Source organism: Malus sylvestris, chromosome 6 (genome assembly GCF_916048215.2).
Source record: "Malus sylvestris chromosome 6, drMalSylv7.2, whole genome shotgun sequence".
NCBI lineage: Eukaryota > Viridiplantae > Streptophyta > Magnoliopsida > Rosales > Rosaceae > Malus > Malus sylvestris.
This window is the reverse complement of record NC_062265.1, coordinates 4,874,050-4,892,856: the sequence shown is the minus strand read 5'-3', so window position 1 is coordinate 4,892,856 and position 18,807 is coordinate 4,874,050. Positions and strand designations below refer to the sequence as shown.

The window sequence follows — 18,807 nt, the reverse complement described above, 5'->3', positions numbered from 1 at the left end:
CTGCCTGGAACCCCTTACCTGATTACTTACCTGGCATTGCTCTCGAGTACTCATCTTCAACATCTTATGTTTCCAGGGAAGATTCCGCATCTGCTTGAGGAACAGATAGGGCAAGTGCGAAGGATACAAGGAAGCATGTGGAGACAAGCGTAACAGCACACGTGCCGATACATTCATTACTCTGTCAAAAGCAAAAGTATCCCATATCAGCAGGGTGGAACGTACTCTAGATTTGATGGACTTGTTTTGACCCTCAAATTCTTCAGTCGGCCTTATACTCTGGAGGAAACCAGAAAACCCTCCAGCTCAGTTCAAGAATAAGCCTGTGGAAAGTTACTTCTTCAAAAGCAAAAGTATCTCATATCATCTCTTCTCATTTTTCTTCTCTTTATCCTTCATGCTGCTGCAAGATGGGGAGAAGGTGAACAATCAGTCGGAGCTCTGATTGCTTACCTTGTCTGTCACCTCTTTCAGCAGACCCCCTAGCTCGGCGACTTGGGGGACTCCTACTACATGGTTTGTATCGCGCTTGACTAAGCCTGAAACTACAAGTAAGCTTCAAGTGAAATTGATACATTACCTTGTGCATCTCCACCAGTTAAAGATACCACCCCTGGATGGAGGAAGAGTACTTCAAGAGAAGATGCCACATCTACCTATGAGACAGATAAGGCAAGTCAAGACGACACCACACTCCGATACTTAGAAGTTTCGTGATTACGAGATCATTCTCCCACAATATTTCCTAATGTCATTTGTACTAAATCATTCACTTGTACTCACTAAATGAGAGCTTGAACCTATGTACTTGTGTAAACCCTTCACAATTAATGAGAACTCTTCTATTCCGTGGACGTAGCCAATCTGGGTGAACCACGTACATCTTGTGTTTGCTTTCCTATCTCTATCCATTTATATACTTATCCACACTAATGACCGGAGCAATCTAGCGAAGATCACAAAAAGCGATCGTTTTCGCTACCTAGGATCTATCTTGCAAGAGAACGGAGAATTAGATGGAGATCTCAACCATAGAATACGAGCTGGATGGAAAGAGTGCATCCGGCGTGTTGTGTGACCGTCGTAGGCCACTGAAGCTCAAGGGAAAATTTTATAGGACGGCAATAAGGCTAGCGATGTTGTATGGCATAGAATGTTGGGTGGTGAAGCATCAACACGTACACAAAATGGGTGTAGCGGAGATGAGGATGCTTCGTGGGATGTGTGGGCACACGAGAAAGGATAAGATTGGGAATGAGGATATCCGAGGTAAAGTAGGAGTAGCCGAAATTGTAGGAAAGATGAGAGAAAATCGGCTCCGGTGATTTTGAACATGTGCAAAGAAGGCCGACTGACGCTCCAGTTCGAAGATGTGACTACGGGACAGAGGTTCAGGGCCGAAGGGGTAGAGGAAGACCTAGGACAACTTTGGAAGAGCCTCTAAGAAAAGACTTAGAGTACTTGGATCTAACGGAGGACATGACACAAAACCGAGCGCAATGGCGTTCTAGGATTCATATAGCCGACCCCACTTAGTGGGAAAAGGCTTTGTTGTTGTTGTTGTTGGATAATGACACATGGTGTGACGAAATTGGTTAAAAATTATATTCAAAATTTAAAAATTATTTTTTATTATTTTATAAAATAAAAAATATTAATATTTTATTGCCTATTGCCCATAGTTACTCAGTTTAGGGGTAATGATGCAAAAAGCAATTAGTGTTCAAAGGTAATTACTATTCAGTGGAGGGGATTCAATTGCCAATTGCCATTGAGGCCTTCCCTACACTGGAAGTGCTCTAATGCAGAGAAAGCGTTCGGTAATCAATTGCTTCAAATAAAAGGCTGGTGTCCTTTTCCAGTTTCATTCAACACTGACAAGAAAAATCAAAAAATCAAAAGGGAAATGGAAACTAGAAACTCTAGTCGCATAAGATTTGCAAAATAAAGAACGAGATGTACTGATACAGATGAAGGTACAGCTGGTTTTCAACGGGGCCATATAAAGGACCCGAGATCAAAATACGATCATTAGTATGTTGTCTGTGGAGTTTAGATAGTGATGAGACTAATGTACATTAGCAGATAAATAGATCATACCCCTTTGGTATCTGATGTAAGAAGTCCCATTTTTTCCGTCAGATTATCCATATTCTGGGTTTTGTCCCCATTCTCTGTTGGCTGCTGCTCTTCATTTTCCATACGCAATCCTACTTCTGCACAAGTAGAATCCATTTCATCTGCCCCCGGGTTTTGTATAATATCATCCCAATCCTTTAGAAATGCTTCTATGTCTGAGGAAATATTATCAAAGTCTATCGCCAATGACCCATTCATTACCTCTGAAGTGGGGTCAATAAATCCATCACCTGCTTCAGATGCCATGTTTTCAATAAATCCAACACCAGTGTCTTCACCTGCCATGCTTTCTTCAGGAATATCCACTAAGCCTTCGGGTGGAAAATCTGGTATTTGAGATAGCTCCGGGATAATTACATTTGTCTGAGGTATGGGAATTGATGGGGACTCTTGTGCTCCAACAAGGGCATTGACGTCTGAGAATGGAGATCTCATAACTGTTCCAGAGTTAGTGACCCGTGGAGAAGAATGTGTTTCAGAAATTACAGAAGGCAGGCCATGCCCTGAAGTTAGCGGCACCTCTTGAAGAGTCACTCCTGATGTGCGGCTTGAAGAACTCCCACTGTCTACTGCACCGGATGATGATGATGAACCATCACCAATAAGGAAGTTATCAAAACTGTTATTAGAAGATTCCAACCGAGAAGATATATCTCTATTCATGATTTGCCTGAGCATTGCCTTTGCTGCTTCGTTCATGGGAGGATGATACTTAACAATCTGTCCATCAGGAGTATTAGAACGCTCGCTCTCAGCAATACCTTCCTTCTTAAGTCTCCGTTTTTTGTTGACTTCAGTTATGCGCCTACTGCTCTCATTTTGCTGTACAAATTGAGTGAATAAACCAGGGCTATGCATAGCCTTTGCAAGGAATGACATCATCTGTTGTTGCCGCTGCTCCATGCCCTGAAGACGCTGCACCATTGTTTGTAGCTGGTTATCAGTAGACTGTTGCTGCTGCCTTAACCTGATAAGTTCCTGCATAAGCACATTCTTGTCCCTTTTTAGCCTCTCAACCTCCTCCTTGAGGCCAAACTTCCCAACTTCTACACATGCACCCATTGAATTCTGTCCATGTGATGGCTGTGGCTGTTGATGACTATGTCCATGGGCAGGTTTTCGCCGGTTGATGCTCTTAAGGAGATCTTTCTGACCCCTCAAAAATCCCTCATGCGCAAACTCCCAGCGGTCTGGATCAACCTTCCTAAATCCCTTTTCGAATAAAAGTGAAGGGGTTCAATCAACATGATGGAAAAGGTAAAAATGAAGGGACTTTTTCATGGTTTAGCAAAGGAATGAAAGAAACAAAAACAATATCAGGATAAGCAGACAAACATTGATGAATACAATGGATCAAACACCCATCATTTATGAGAAATGCAAATTGATCAATGTAGTTGAAGAGAATAATTATTTAAGGCTACTTAGTGTATCCCGAAAATAAGCAAAGAAAAAAATAAGAACATCAGAAGGTTTCACGACCTAGCTCAACGTGAACTGAAGGGACTCCCACTCAACTTGAATCCCTACATTTAGAAACTTCTCCACGTCAAAATTTTTAAGGAACGAGTTCTTTCATCCCACAATACTACCAGAAGAGTACAACTCAATTATCCACTCCACGAACAAAATATGTAAACCAGCCAACACTGGCTGCTCAAGCAATGTTTTCTGAAGAATCTGGCCTTGCAATGCTTTCCCCATTTGATTCGGAGATGGCAGAAGAGGTAACTCAGTGTTACCAAAATAAATAGATGTGAATAAATAGATGTGGATACATTATTAAGGATCAGATTCAGAATAGATGTGGATACATTATTAAGGATCACATTCAGAAAAGATAACCTATCATGTGAGGCCTATCCGAAATTCAGTTTCCAATCTGTCTAGTCCACAGGAAAGCATAAACCATAAAAAGGTTCCAAAACTAACTTCATAGAATTAGTTATTCCATGCAGTCTCTGACTCACTACATGACCATCGACATGTTAGGAACCAAAAGTGTTTCATAGCCGGAGTCTAAGTCACCCCACTGAAACCATTCAGCAAGTAAACTCTCCAAAAGCACCAAAAAGAGTCTTACACATAGATGTCACATTTCTCCACATCCACAGACAATGAAAATTTCCAGGCTATGTCCTTAATGCATAGTCATTTCAAGATGAATAGTGAAAGAAGACGCTCACAAGTTTTGCATCTCTGATTTCTATACAAACAATTTTGAATGCAGTATACAGATAATCTCTGAGTTTGAACTAAACTAAATTTTTCATAGAATACTATTTGAAATATGGCTCAATAAAAATAACAATGAGTGCTATGGTGGCAAATATCTAATTGTTCTTTCTAAACATGTCTTACATGCTTTGCATGCAAAGTCACCATGGTCCAAAGACCAACCTTAATCAAACAGCCATAAAACAGGATAAAAAGTATGAGACCTCTTGTCTCACATTTCTGGCCAGAAAGGCAACAAATTCCTTTCACTATAGGGAGATGGAAAAGCATAAGAATGAATGAGGTAAACACGTAGAAAGACAAAAGAATTATCCCTTTTTTAAATCACAACCCTTTTTAAATCACAGTCAGATGTCTTTAATTTTAACCACTGTTCTATTTGTAATTTTATATCCATATTTCCAGCAACCTTTCCGTAAAAGAAATAGTGGTATTTCTACCAACAGTGATATCTTCAACCATGATAACATGGCACACGGTGATGGCCGTTACAAACCCAATTACACTCTGTTAGAACCCAAATGAATTAACCATCACAAGTAAGTGCAGATATTTGCTATCATAAGACAGAATAACCATATGAAGATTACAGCTTAGCTAGTTACCATGTCTAATGCGTAGACAGAATTATGACCCAACCTACAAGGATACTAGAAACCTTAAAAGGAAGTAAGTTAGCATGTCCAAGTCATAGATCTAATAAAAGCTAGCAAACCAAATACTTCATGGTTCCAAGGACAGTCAAAAGGTCACATTAGAAACTTAATGACTGGCACAAGGTACAATTCAAAATACACAAACACCATACGTGCTCGGTGCTCCAGACCCAAAGAAATTAGAAACTCAAAACTGTCCAAAACAACAGATTTTCTGTTAAAATATTCTGACTATGATGTTCTTATTCAATCAGTAATAGGAAACATAAAGAAACATATCCGCCTACTCTATCATCACCTGCATAAAGGTTTGACTAGCCCTCAGCCGGGTCAGTGTTGCATATTCAACAAATATATTTAAAATATCTGCATTTATAATTAACCTTGTAATCATGCACTCACTTTCTTTCCCTTTTATCCCACTTCTGCTCCATCTGGTTGCTGAGAAAATGCAGGAAGAAGAGAGATCAAACTTTCAAATCGCACATTCTTATTTCTTTAAATGGTATAGTTGCCTGAAAACAAAAAAAACAAAAAAAACAAAAAAAACAAAAAACCAAAAGCTTCAACTCCCCAAAAAGAAAACACAAAAGAAAAATCCCAACACTCCATACATATTACCCTAAATTCTCTGAGCAACCAAATGGAGTATTCTAGTCATCCATGGAAAAATGGCACACAGTGGTGGTCGTTACACTCGGTTAGAGTCAAATGCATTAGCCATCACATGTAAGTGAATATATTTGCTATCATAAGACAGAATGACCATATGAAGCATACAATTAGCAAGTTGCTGACCAAAAAGAGGAGGACATATAACCAAGGCGTAGAGAAAACTACGACCCAAACTACTAGGATACTAGAAAACTAAAAAAGACAGTAAGTCAGTATGCCTATGCATAGATCACATAGTAGCTAGCATACTAAATACTTCATAGTTCCAAGAACAGACAGTCAAAAGGTCATGTCAGAAACTTAAAGACTGGCACAATGTACAACTCAAAAATAAACAAACAGCTCAGTTTTGATGTTGAAATGTTCTCATTAAGATGTTCTTAATCAATCAGTTATATGAAACATTAGAAAACACATCCGCCTGCTCTATCATCAGCAGCTAGCCCTCAGCCGGGTCAGTATTGCATATGCCACAAACATATTTAAAATATCTACATTTATAATTAACCTTGTAATCAGCCCTCACATTCTTTCCCCTTTATCCCACTTCTGCTCCATCTGATTGCTGAGAAAATGCAGGAATAAGAGAGATCAAACTTTCAAATTGCACATTTTTTAAGTGGTATTAGTAGCCCGAAAACAAAAAACCAGAATCAAAAGCTTCAACTCCCAAGGAAGAACAAACATAAAAGAAAAAACCCAACACTCCATACATGTTACCCTGAATTCTCTTAGAAACCAAATGGGGTATCGTAGTCATTGACCCAAAGACTTAACCAGAAAATCTAGGGTCTTTTCGGCACAATTATACGCCTAATTGGCTCACATTTGGGTAACCTGTATACAACACTAATCCGCAGATAAGACCAATCTCTGTCTCCACCAATCACTGACCAAAATCAATCACCATTAAAAGCATATTTTTAAACAGTGAGAAATATATACACGTATATAGAAAGAGAGAGAGAGAGAGAGAGACATACGTAGGTGTTCAACTGCCTAACAAAGCTAGAGAAGTTATTGTGCTTGAAGTACTTGGGAAGGAGGTCCCTGGCGAACTCCGGCGGGTTCCAAACCACAAAGCTATTGTTGGTGGGGGTCCACGACACGACCGGGTCGGTAGCCGGGTCGTCCACCATGTCGTACGTCTTGCACAGGAACGGCGGCGGGGCGTTGGATTTCAGTAAGGGTGCTGGCGCCGGAGCCGAACTTGAACCCGAAGCCGCCTGTTGTCCGCCGGCGGCCACTGATATCTCGTCGCCGTTGTTGTTATCAGCGCCCCCCATATCGCCGTTGAAGAAATTGATTGTAGAATTGAGAAATTAGCGTAATGAGAAAGAAATGAAGATTATTGGATAGGGTTCTTTCAGAAGCCATTTCCATCCATGGTTGACTTTAAAACCCTAGGCTGCTGCTTCTATGAGAGAGAGAGAGAGAGAGAAGAGTCTGCGTGTTGTGTACGGACAGTGGTGGGACCGGTGAAGTATAGGGTGGGGAGGTGGGGCAAAGGGGAGACCGCGCACGAAACGGGCACGATTTGCCTCCTCAGGGGTCTGGGGACGGATAATGTTCCTCCACAAAATTTCAACTAAAAAAAATAAAGTAAATTACATAGTAATCCTTCATGTTCAAGGTATTAAATACCAGTAGTCTAAAAATACGAAAATTTTTATGAAAATATCAGGATATTATCGATATCGATAAAAATTAAATAAAAACCACGAAAATTGTCAGAAAAACTTGAAATTTTTATTGAAACTTTGTATGATGTTCATTTAGTCAATTATCTATTAGTTTATCACAAAAAAAATTGGAAGGAAATGCATTGCATGATGGATTTAACTGATTTAAGTTGATTATATAGCGAGCTGGTAAACATTGTGAGTTTAGAAAATATGTAGTAATTAATGAAAAAAAATTAAACACACCATAATCATTTATAAATAATGAATTAATACTATATTTTACACTTTATACATTGCATGGTAAGATACATGAGTGACTTAGTACCACATAAAAATATAATATAAGATTATCTTATTCTGATCATAAAAAGAAAAATAATAAAATAATATAATGCAAGAGTGTAATATGGTGTTGTTTTAAAAAAAAACAAATAATAAAATATTATCTAAATAATTTATATAATTTATTTATTACGGGATAATGGGTAATTATTGTTTACCCCTTATTTTGTCATAAGGCAGAGGCTAATGCACTTTACCACGCCAAACTAAGCATCTTTTCAGAAACTTTTTCACTTTCCCAAGTTTTTGTTGTCGTTCACATCTTTTCATCTTTTCAGACTTTTCTCCTTCTACATCTTCTTCTTCATCTTTTCAAACTTTTCTCTTTTCTCTTTTCACTTTTCTTCTTCTTCATCTTTTCACTTTTCTTCTTCTTCTTCTGACTTTTCAAACTTTTCTTCTTCTTCTCCCCCCACCGCTCCATCTTCTTCTTCATCTTTTCACTTTTCTTCTTCTTCTGACTTTTCAAACTTTTCAAACTTTTCTTTTTCTTCTCCCCCCACATCTCTTCTCTGCGACTCTCCTTCCCAGAGTAGACAGACACACACACACCCCACTTCCTCGTGTTTCCCCCTTCCCCAATCCCTCGAACCTTCTCCCCCATTCCTCTCCTTGTTTCTTCTCCCCCCATCTCTGCAAAACTCCTTCTCGGAGCACAGACACACCACACCCACACTCCACCATGACCTCCACCACAGTGGCGCACACTCCGGCGAGCACCATCACCACTTGTGGATCGTTCCTCTTCCCTTTCTCACCTTCCGGTGACCACCATCAGGCAAGGGGATCCATCAAACAGTTTGATTCAAACCCGAGTGGGTTTTGGGATATGGAGAAAATGAATTTTTCATTTCCGACGACGGAGGCGCAGATCTTGGGTCTAAGCCTGGATTGCAGAGAGAGATATGGGCAGCTGTGACGACGTAGCCTCGGCTGCCTTTCTGACGATAGAGCCACGACGATTGTTTCGATAATATCGCAATATTTTAACTACAATTAGGGGGATACGTGGGAAAATATCGGTCTCTCTGAAAAACGATAATATTAGCGATATTTCGCCGATATTATCAATATTTTAGTCATTGCTCAAGTTTGAGGTCTATTACAACCTCATAAAACATCTTTAAAACATTTCACTTTCATACATTAAGTACTATTTTATTTCAATATAATACATCCATTAGATTTTCCATCCATTACTCCGTTAAATGCTGACGTGGCTGACACATTTGTGCCACGTGGTAAAAAAAATAATTTTTTAATTTTTTTTTTAAACTGAATCTTCAACCAAAAGAAAAACCCCAAATCTAGATCCCATCACCCCCCCCCCAAACAATTATCCCTTCCCGAGATCCCCTATCCCACCCCAGTGATTATCCATCCCCCCCCCAACCCCCTTCTGCGACCAACCTCACTGTAGCACCCCCCAACCCCACGACCCATCTCACTCAAGCCCCCCTTCTCCCCATGCTGCTCTCTTCTTCCCCTTGTAACTCAAAAAAGAAATGGAAGAAAAAAGATAAATAAATAAAATCAGATCGCGTCTACACCGCCATCGCCGGGTTCGTGAGGTGGAATCGGGTGCGAGGATGGGTGCGGGTGCAGAGGAAGACGAACTGGGTTGATTTTTTTTTTTCGGAAGAAGATGAACATGGAGGAAGGAGAAGGGGGAGAGAGGGTGAGTGCGGGTGTGAGGAGAAGACAAACTGGTTGTAGGAATGGGGATCTGGGGAAGGAGGGTCGCGGGTGCGGAGGAAGACGAGCTGGGTTGTTTTTTTTTTTTTTTTTTCGGGTAGCAGGAAAGGGTTTCGGGGGAAGAAGATGAACATGGAGGAAGGAGAAGGGGGATGGAGGGTGAGTGTGGGTGCGGGGAGAAGACGAACTGGTTGTAGGAATGGGGATCTGGGGAGGGAGGGTCGGGGGTTGGGAGGGTGCTTTGGGTTTCTGGTTTTGGGGTGGGGGGGGAGAGGGTACGTGGGTAGGGTTATGATTTAAGTTTTTATTTATTATTTTTTTTTGTTAGAAGATTTAGGTTTTAAAAAAAAAAAATTTTAATTTTGTCACGTGGCACACATTTGGCAGTCATGTGGCAGCCACGTCATCACTTAACGGATTAATGAATGAAAAAACTAATGGACGTATTATTTTGAAATAAAATTGTACGTGAGGTATAAAAGTGAAATGTTTTAAAGATGTTGTATGGGTTTGTGCAAGACCTCAAACCTGAGGGGTTACTGTGTAATTTACCCAAAAATTAAAAACGGTTGGAGTAATTAAATATTGAGAGAGGGTCGGCGGGGTTGTCAAGGTTATGACCAACCCAAACTGGGTGTCTCGGTAAAACTTCATCAAACTATCAAATCTTAGTGAAAATGAAGAGCATATTAAGGCAAGTGAATGTACTACAAAATACTCTAGCTAAGTTCGACAAAACTCTCCTTGAAAACTACCAATATTGCAAATAAGATAGTGTAGGCAATCCAACTCCTCCGACAAACTTCGAGAAGGTGGACTTCGGCCGTGACTTTGTGTAGAGATCAATGAGGTTGTCTTGACATGAGATCTTCTTGATTTCACTCTTCTTAGACGCCATAAGCACGGTATGGTCTCCTTGGGTTGACACAAGTGGCAGAGTCTTCATGGATCGTTGTGGAGACTCAAAGATGAATAAAAATATACAAGTGCTTCGAACAAGCTCAACATGAGCTCTCAACCGTGTCTCACTCACATGTGGCGTAGTGAGGTGTAGCGTCGTAATGAGGTACCGCAAGCTTGTCAAGGTTCGAAGACATCGCAACTAAGTTCTATTCAATGGACCTCCAAAATATTGTTGTATTCCCAACGATAAAGGCATAAAACGTCATTGAGAATGTGCCTTGTGAGGGTTTGATAAGGAACTCTGTGTCAACATAACTAACAAGGCAAGCATCACTCCAATGATGAAGGATTGGATCTAGAGATGCTAGGGATAAATAAGCCCAAATTTCGTAGTTCCATAAAGATATATATATATATATATATATATATATATATATATAAACGTCTTTCACCAACCTAATGGTGGTATGTAGGCGCATCGAAAAAGATGTCCAACCTAATGCAATGAGCTAAGTACAACAAACTCCAATCGTACTCAGATATGGAACTTTGGATTCCATAACCTCTTCAAAGGTGTCACTTTGGATCTAGCGTACAGATGATCATGGGTAATTTGATTGGTGACTAGGATACCATTAGAATAATGCTTGAACCTCATGCCGAGACATGAACAAGTCCAAGATCCTTCATCTCAAAGTTCGACTTAGAGTGTGAGTTAGCTTTCGCAAACTCCTCCAAAGTTTTAGTGAGATTCATATCAACGACATAGGTTGTAGCTCTAGCATGTCCAAAATGACTTCTTTACAAAACATGCAAGGGGCTTAATTTATTCACATTATCCTTGACTGATCAAATACACACTTTAGAGAATGAACTCTTGATTGAAGTATAGAAGGTGTTATGTGTTCTAGATAAAACCAGTCTATGCAAGTTCCTTTGAACTTCTATTGTTGTATCATGATTGATCCTCATGATGCATGCTATAACAACATTCATGTTTTGTTTTCTTTATGAATACAAAAATATATTACACTAAGGGGGTGGGGGACTTAAGCTAAGCAACATAATGATCCAGACATAATAAAATTTGTTCGAATACGCCTTCAATGAGAAACAAACCTAATGTATTTCACTTACAAGAGAGAAATAATACTAATAGATTGTATTACTAAGTGACAAACAAAGTTAGAGTTTTAAGAAATAAAAGTACATCTGCCGCCACCACCTTGCCATGACCATCATAGCGGGCACCTCAATCACTATTGTTGCCACCACCACCTTCGCTGCTGTCACATTGTCACCACATGCCACCAACATCACCGCCATCACCACCACCACATTCTCCACTGCCATCACCCCTCCCACCATCACCACCACCACCATTACATCTCACCACCATCGCCGTCACCACCACTACCACCACCACCACATTCTTTACTGCTATCACCCATGCCGCCATCACCATTACCTTTCAGGCCACTACTACTTGGTGTTCTCAAAAGAGACCTAGGTGCCCACAATTAATGCTTAGGCATTTAGACAATTGGTTATGACACTTAGGAAAAACTGCGCATGATAGGTGACTTATTTTGTTTTATTTTTAAATGACTTGGAGTCATGAATCATTCTTTGTCGGATAAAAAAGGGGAAACCATACCCTCTCTATGTGATTGAGTCCGTCTCTCTGTCTTAGACGAAAATAGCACGTGAGATGTGCAAAATCTTTTTCAGTTTATAAAGTGATCTATTTTGTCAAGCACTTGGTGCTTGTGTAATCGTCTGCCGAATAATGTTGTAAGCCTATCGACATGTATCCATAGCTTCCGAGCAAATCTGTCGACAGATGCAGAGCAAGTCCTACCGAGATTTTGTCAAACGAGATTTCATTGAGCACTTGGTGGACACTTTTAGGTCCCTATTATACAATCAGAAGGTCCTCAAAAGACTATCCCATAAGTTTTTTCGAGCTTCCGGAGAGCGTGAGACCAACCTGGTCTTTTAATTAATTTGCCACTAGCGGTGACCTACATAATTTTTTTTTTCCCATTTATCAAAACTTTGTTTTGTACATATTTTGTTTTTGGATGGTGCTATTCATATACCAATTTTTACCTCCCATACACCCTTGTTAATTTTTGGCCATTAATCTTTTTCAATCCATTCAATCCAACGGCCGAAAATTAAGAGGGGTGTGTGAGAAGTAAAAATGGACGTGTGGTTAGCACTAAACAAGGATGGCTAGACATTGCAAAAGTGCAATTAAAAGGGAAAAAGAAATCATTTAAAAGAGCAGCGTGAGCATCCCAAATGCAATGAGCCATAATCACTTGGAACATCTTTTAACTTACAAGAAATTACCACAAATTCATGAAATGGGATCAAATATCCTACGACTTTACGTTATCTCTGATAAATTGCTCCACCTGGGAAATTTCACCACCAAGGCCAGAAGCTTCTCCAACTGTAACTTTGTTTTGACACTGCAAAAATGCAAATCGTTCTCCAGGTGCTCCGAGTGTAAACTCATTTGTAATATCAGCTGTTGATACTGCACTTCTTGATGCTCGTAATTTGTCACTGTAAGATGTTATGTCACAAATATATCAGGGTTTCGAGATAAGAATCAGAAACAGGATGAATATGAATCACAACATCACAGAGCATTCTCGAGCTAATGAACAATTGCAGAAACAAGGGTTAAAAAAACAAGAGTAGCATTGAATGAAAAATTTGTCCTGAATGTGATGCCAAATAGAAAATCACGGCAAAAACTGTTAACTGGAAGCAATATATTTACGGAAAACCCGGATGTTATCAAAATAAAATATCTTCCTGATACAAAGACGACCAATATAGTTATCTCATTAACACCACTTGAAAGCTTGTGTTACAAGTTTAAGATCAATCAGAGAAAAGAAAGACACTGATGTTAGAACAATTCAAATCTTACATTTCCTTCTCCAATTGTTTTCGAATAAATTCCTTGCTATGTGCAGTCACTTTGTCTGTCTTATTGCAGAGAATAAGAACTGGAATTTTCTTCCTCACCACACTCGCCTTGGTCAAAATATCATACAGGTACCTGATGCAAATAAAGCTTCAAACGTCATCCTCTACAGTGAAAAACTTGAGCTTCATGCAAAGTAAACATCTATATGCTTACATCCCAAATTTTGGGTGTCTCTGTCTGTTATGATCATTTTTATCACTCTACGACCTTAGACCCGTAGGGCTGGCACCATTTACCACGAAGTAGTAAAATGGATGTAAGCATAATCTTGAAGGCAAAATAGTCATTGTTCAATATCACATTCTAGCTATATACTAGAAGGGGGAAAATATTACTCTGAAGCAGCACGGCAATTTGGTAAGAATTCCACAGCATCAACCACAAACACTATACCAGCAGCTTGAGGGAGGAAATCATCTAGTTTGGCTCTAAGGCGAGAATGCCCGGGAACATCAATAACATGAATAGGATTTAGCTTTCCATTCTGTCAGGGACAATGAAAAGAAGGGTGAGCATCATCAAGTGCCTGAAGGACAATCAACAAAGACAACAGTAAAAGGAAAAGCAACGAAATTGTTTGTGGTTAGGGTCTTGCACACATCAAAGGGATATAAATACATAAGATCTGATATGATCACAAGAAGCTGAAATACACCTTTGATTTTTCAGAATGAAGCACAAAAGTTCCCTCATTTGGTTCCATAGATGTGACAGTACCTTGATGAAAAGAGCCATCCCGAAGCTGGCATGTGCATCAAGTCATATCACAAAAGTCAGATCCACATTGCAATGTAATAAATAGGCCATCAAGGAAACTCAAAACAGGGGGAAAAAGAACATAACAAAAAAGCATTCAGAATTTCTACCAAGCTGCAATCTTATTAGAAACAAGCATCGAGTACGGAAAGTATATAAAAAGAAAAGAAAACCAAAGGATACAACATAAGCAAAGGAGGAACATAATATCTCAAATGCACGACAATCTTACAATGTTGACGGAAAAACAATCCCATACGCAAAACCAATTCGTAGAAAGCTTGCACAATTTTTAACCTATTAATTGGCCTAACATAAACATTATATTGCATTACATATCATGGACCAAGCATGAGACTAGCGGGCTCTAACGAACGATTGTGAAAAGCAGGTCAATTGGTGAATCTATCTTCTATCTACTACACATTGAGTTATATGATACTGTTATTAATTTAACGAAGAAAATCGAATAAGCGGCGGAAGTGCTTACTTGATAGAAAAGCACAGTCTTGCCACTGCCGCTAAGCCCAGTCACTAGTATCGTATTAGCTTTTGGGCGCTTAAACAACCTAACTACATCACAAAAATATATAAACAAATCAAAATAATTAAAATTACAGACAAGTTCAAGAACTAAATTTATACTGCAAATATACATATATACATACATACCCAGTAAGAGCAAAAACGTGGTGACTAGCAGTACGGCCATGGCGGCATAAATCTGTTGAGGCGGAATGCGATGAACGTAGTGAAGGGATTGAGACCACCATTGCTGTGCCTGTTTCTTCCATTCCACTTCAAATCCTTCCATTTTCTTTTCGGACCCTCGACACGAAATTAAGCTCAATTACGCTAAGATTGAGAGGAAGGGGAGGGAATTGGGGGTTTAGGGTTAGGGATTTGACAATTTAGGGCTGAAGGATTGGGCGTCTGTGTTCCTCAGAGCTACATGTCTGGTTATAACTCATAGTTAATCCCACCCGCAAAATCTCATTAAAACAGATCCTACGGCTACTGTTTCTTTGTTTTTTTTAATTTTTTTTGTTTTTGTTTTTACAAATGATACTATCTATACTAAGAATGACACGCTCCAATCCCGGTATCCGAAGGACAACGAGATGGCCACGTGCTGGTAGACATCCGAGAGTGACTCAAGCTATTTTATGAATGCATATGCTGGGAACATATGAAACATGTATATAAATTTCGCGTAATTACGTAATGTAATATTCAAATACAACCTTATCAAAATAATATAATAAGTTAAACTGCCAACAAAATAATAGTGATAATGCACGACATGTTCAAAGCATACTACTAATTCAGAATACAAGCGAAAGGTGTAACAGAAAGTGCTATTACAAGAATGTCCAAGCGAAGAGAAGGACACAAAGCCATTGGTATGGGAATGCCTCGTAGCTTGAATCGTATGCCTTATTCCTAGGTTCTGAGGGGGCGCAAAACAAAATATCAATGGACCAAGCTTATATATATGTAATACTAAAACAATTATTCTTCAACGTACTAACCCCTAGTTTAGAAAACTTATATAGCATAATAAGTAATAAGTTTTTTGAAAACCCTAACGTGCCATAAAACTTCATAAAACAAATATCATAAATAGTGTGCTTAGTAGTGGTATCAAAATCGCCCGAAAGCAGTATCATTCACCCGTAGGCCCTACATCACCCGACCGAAGCTATATAATTATACCATTCGCTCATAGGCAGGACTAAATCTTCATTCGCCTATAGGTAATATCATTCGCCCGTAGGCAATATCATTCGCCCGTAGACAGATCGTATGAGTAACCACTAAATCAGCACATAAAAACATGAACATAATATTTCCAAAATATATCTAATCGGAACTCAGTAGCTCAAACATCATATCATAAAACATGTTCATAATATAAAATCATAAATCCTTCAAAGAAAGTAAATCTGATAAGGCATGATATTTCATAAAGCATGAAACCAATTTTCTCATAAACGTTTCATAAAATGTATCCATAAAATCATGTTTTTCATGTATGCATTTCTAATAGTAAAATCATGCATTTTGGAAGGAGTCCACTCATAGATACTCCGTAGTCGAAGAGTCGTGCAAACTAGAGAGGACAGAAATGCTACTAACAAATGCACCTAAGCACATAAAGGGACCAATTAATAAAACTATACTAACATGATTGAATTTTAGGAAACGAACGTCATAAACAGATTCAGAATGTCGAAAAACCTAAGGAGGAACCTCGGGTACCCCCACGCACCGCCGCACCCACCGTCATGGGGCGGCGGCTCGGAAGGCCACTCACCACCGTACCCGTCGAGTTGGGTTGCCGGAAAGTTGGCCAAAAAATTCGCCTGCGCCTCCTTGGTTGCCGTCCATGGCGGTGAAGCACAGTACCTTTGGTGGAGGCGTGTGTGCTCCATGCGTCGGCCAAGATGTGCGCCCACACGCAGACCCACGCACTGCCTTAGATCTGGGATCCGACCAGGTCGGGTCGAATTTGGGTTCTGGGCTTGGGTAGCATAGCTGTGTTGGGTTGCATTTGGGTTAGGATTCAAGTTTGGGGAAATTGGGTCGGGTTGACCTTGTTTCAGGTCGTGGGTTGGCTAGTTTTTGGGTAAAACTTCAAACGCTCATAACTTCGTCATTACTCAACCAAATCGAGTGATTCAAAAATGAAAATCATAGTTCTCAACGAGATGAAGAGAATGATACCTTGCACGATGGCTAACTCGTCGTGATTTGGCCAAAAAACACCTCGAAAATGGCGGTGCTCGAAAAAAAAACTGGGAAAAGCTTACTCCGAGCTATTTCTACGTTTAACACCTGTATACAACTTAAAACAAGCTTCAATCTAACCCTAAAACACATCCCAAGGGTTTCTAGAAGCTTACCTACATCGAAAAAGTTTCGAAAGCCACTGGAGCTCGTCGGGGGAGGTGTACACTGTGGCTGTCATAGTGGAGTTCCAAGTTTTGGTCTGAGGTTCTCGAAGCCTCTCAGTCCAGGTGATGAGCTTGGGGTTGTAGGGAAAGAGAGAGTTCGGTGGTGAGAGTTAGAAAGAATGAGAGAAAGTGATGGGGAGAGAGATAGAGAGAGAGTGAGTTATAAAAAAAGGGAAGTAAGAAAATCTAAAAAGGTGAAGGGGGTATTCATATAGGGTAAGGCTAAGGGGACAAGAATCTCAAGTGGGTCCCCTTGGTTCACAATTTAAGAATGCATAAGACGAAACACAAAATATCCGAAAGTGGTTAACATTCGAACGTAGAATCTTCGTTATACATCTGAATTCGAATCCGTTTGCCTATGCGTTCATGGCGATGAGTACGATACAAATAAATTAATTAAATTAAGACTACATGTTTCGACGAGACGGTCAACGAAAGTCAACGAAAGTCAACTCAATTGTACAATGGTAAGTTCATAAGTTTGTTAATATGAAAATACAACAAATTAAGGACGGGGTTTCACAAAGAAGGTGGGGGAGTGGATTAATTCTCATAATTTATAATATTTTTTGAAGTTGGAAAGAAAATGCATTAGAAAGAGAAATCACGAGTACAATCCCCACCATGCAATACAACAGAAAAGCAAAATCGGACAGAAAGCGGAAGCGGCCGTTACCAAAGTGTGTGTCTTCTAAAGGATAGTGTTATTTACACATTTATTTTTACCTTCCACACACTCTTGTTAATTATTTGTCATTCATCTTCTTCAATTCACTCGATCTAACGACAAAAAATTAAGAGAAGTATGAGAAGTAAGAACGAGTGTGTGATAGCAAATAAATGGAAGGATTAGAAGCAGTTAACACGACATGAAATAAGTTCTCTCAAAATCTTGTTAACGGAAAAAATTTATCTCTAAAAACATAACTCCAAAAAATATTGAAAAATGATGGGGCAATCAACGAATGTCTTCAATAATAATCTTCAATCGCCATATACTTACTCTATTTAGCATTAATGATAGTTGTGAAATCCCCAAAAAAATTTGAATACGAACTGGTTATTAAATGACCTTTAAACGTATTGAAACAATGAGTTAGTAAATCCAATCTAATGCTAAACAAGTCTTTTGATAACCATGTTAGCGCGTTCAGTTTTTATTATTTTTGAAATTTGAAAACTAAAGAGTAAAAACTACTTTATTAAGTTTTCAAATTTTGGCTTTTAGTATTTGGTTTTCATTTTTTTAACCAAAAAAAAAAAAAAACTAAAAATTCGAAGTAGTTACCAAACGAATTTTCAATGTTTAAAAAAATAAAAATAAAAACTAAAAACGAAATAGTTGTCGAGTGGTCCCTAAACTAGCAGTTTGTATTTGTTATTTTTTTTTATCACGAACATTATTTTTATTATAATAAAAAACTAGTACACAGCCCAAAAAGAACCGAGTAGACAACTACGGAGAAAGTAAAAGGCTCAAGCAAAATGAGAGCGGCAATCCAAGAAACAACGGGAGGCCCACACCAGCTTAGGCCTGAATGCTGCAAAAACAAACAATAAAAAACCCTACCTCCAGCAGCAAAGACCACACTACCCATCACATCCTCAGAGGAAGCCAAATTCCGAATTGAGAAAATAGATCCTAGAAGAGCCCCTGCAAATATATACAAACAAGTAACATATGCTAGTTGGGGGGAGGGGAAGTGAGGAAGAGAAGTGGATATGGTATCCAATTTCTAATCGGAGCC

At 39.2% G+C, this 18,807-nt stretch overlaps 2 protein-coding genes and 1 long non-coding RNA gene across 3 annotated transcripts; all 3 read right to left on the bottom strand.

Moving 5' to 3' along the window:
- Window positions 1-1,907: 1,907 nt before the first annotated feature.
- On the bottom strand, window positions 1,908-7,270 carry LOC126625875 (heat shock factor protein HSF8-like). The gene is made up of 2 exons (XM_050294990.1): window positions 6,692-7,270; window positions 1,908-3,351 (listed from the first exon to the last, which is right to left on the bottom strand). The coding sequence occupies exons 1-2, from the start codon at window positions 6,992-6,994 to the stop codon at window positions 2,095-2,097; spliced, it is 1,560 nt and encodes a 519-aa protein (XP_050150947.1). The 5' UTR covers window positions 6,995-7,270; the 3' UTR covers window positions 1,908-2,094.
- Window positions 6,056-6,617, bottom strand: LOC126625888 (uncharacterized). Its single transcript, XR_007624497.1, has 2 exons — window positions 6,422-6,617; window positions 6,056-6,273 (listed from the first exon to the last, which is right to left on the bottom strand). It is a non-coding gene; the product is annotated as an uncharacterized LOC126625888 (long non-coding RNA).
- Window positions 7,271-12,592: 5,322 nt separating the features above from the next.
- LOC126625035 (uncharacterized) lies at window positions 12,593-15,072 on the bottom strand. Its single transcript, XM_050294114.1, has 6 exons — window positions 14,772-15,072; window positions 14,590-14,672; window positions 13,999-14,085; window positions 13,679-13,827; window positions 13,284-13,415; window positions 12,593-12,910 (listed from the first exon to the last, which is right to left on the bottom strand). The coding sequence occupies exons 1-6, from the start codon at window positions 14,911-14,913 to the stop codon at window positions 12,721-12,723; spliced, it is 783 nt and encodes a 260-aa protein (XP_050150071.1). The 5' UTR covers window positions 14,914-15,072; the 3' UTR covers window positions 12,593-12,720.
- Window positions 15,073-18,807: the final 3,735 nt, after the last annotated feature.

What these genes read in the sequence shown, in the direction of transcription:
- LOC126625875 (XM_050294990.1), bottom strand. Translation starts at nt 6,994, where the DNA reads ATGGGGGGCGCTGATAACAACAACGGCGACGAGATATCAGTGGCCGCC. An exon ending in TTAGGCAGTTGAACACCTAC is followed by an intron (nt 3,352 to 6,691) that starts GTATGTCTCTCT and finishes TTATTCGAAAAG; the next exon opens with GGATTTAGGAAGGTTGATCC.
- LOC126625035 (XM_050294114.1), bottom strand. Translation starts at nt 14,913, where the DNA reads ATGGAAGGATTTGAAGTGGAATGGAAGAAACAGGCACAGCAATGGTGG. An exon ending in AGACTGTGCTTTTCTATCAA is followed by an intron (nt 14,086 to 14,589) that starts GTAAGCACTTCC and finishes TGCACATGCCAG; the next exon opens with CTTCGGGATGGCTCTTTTCA. An exon ending in TTCATTCTGAAAAATCAAAG is followed by an intron (nt 13,828 to 13,998) that starts GTGTATTTCAGC and finishes TGTCCCTGACAG; the next exon opens with AATGGAAAGCTAAATCCTAT.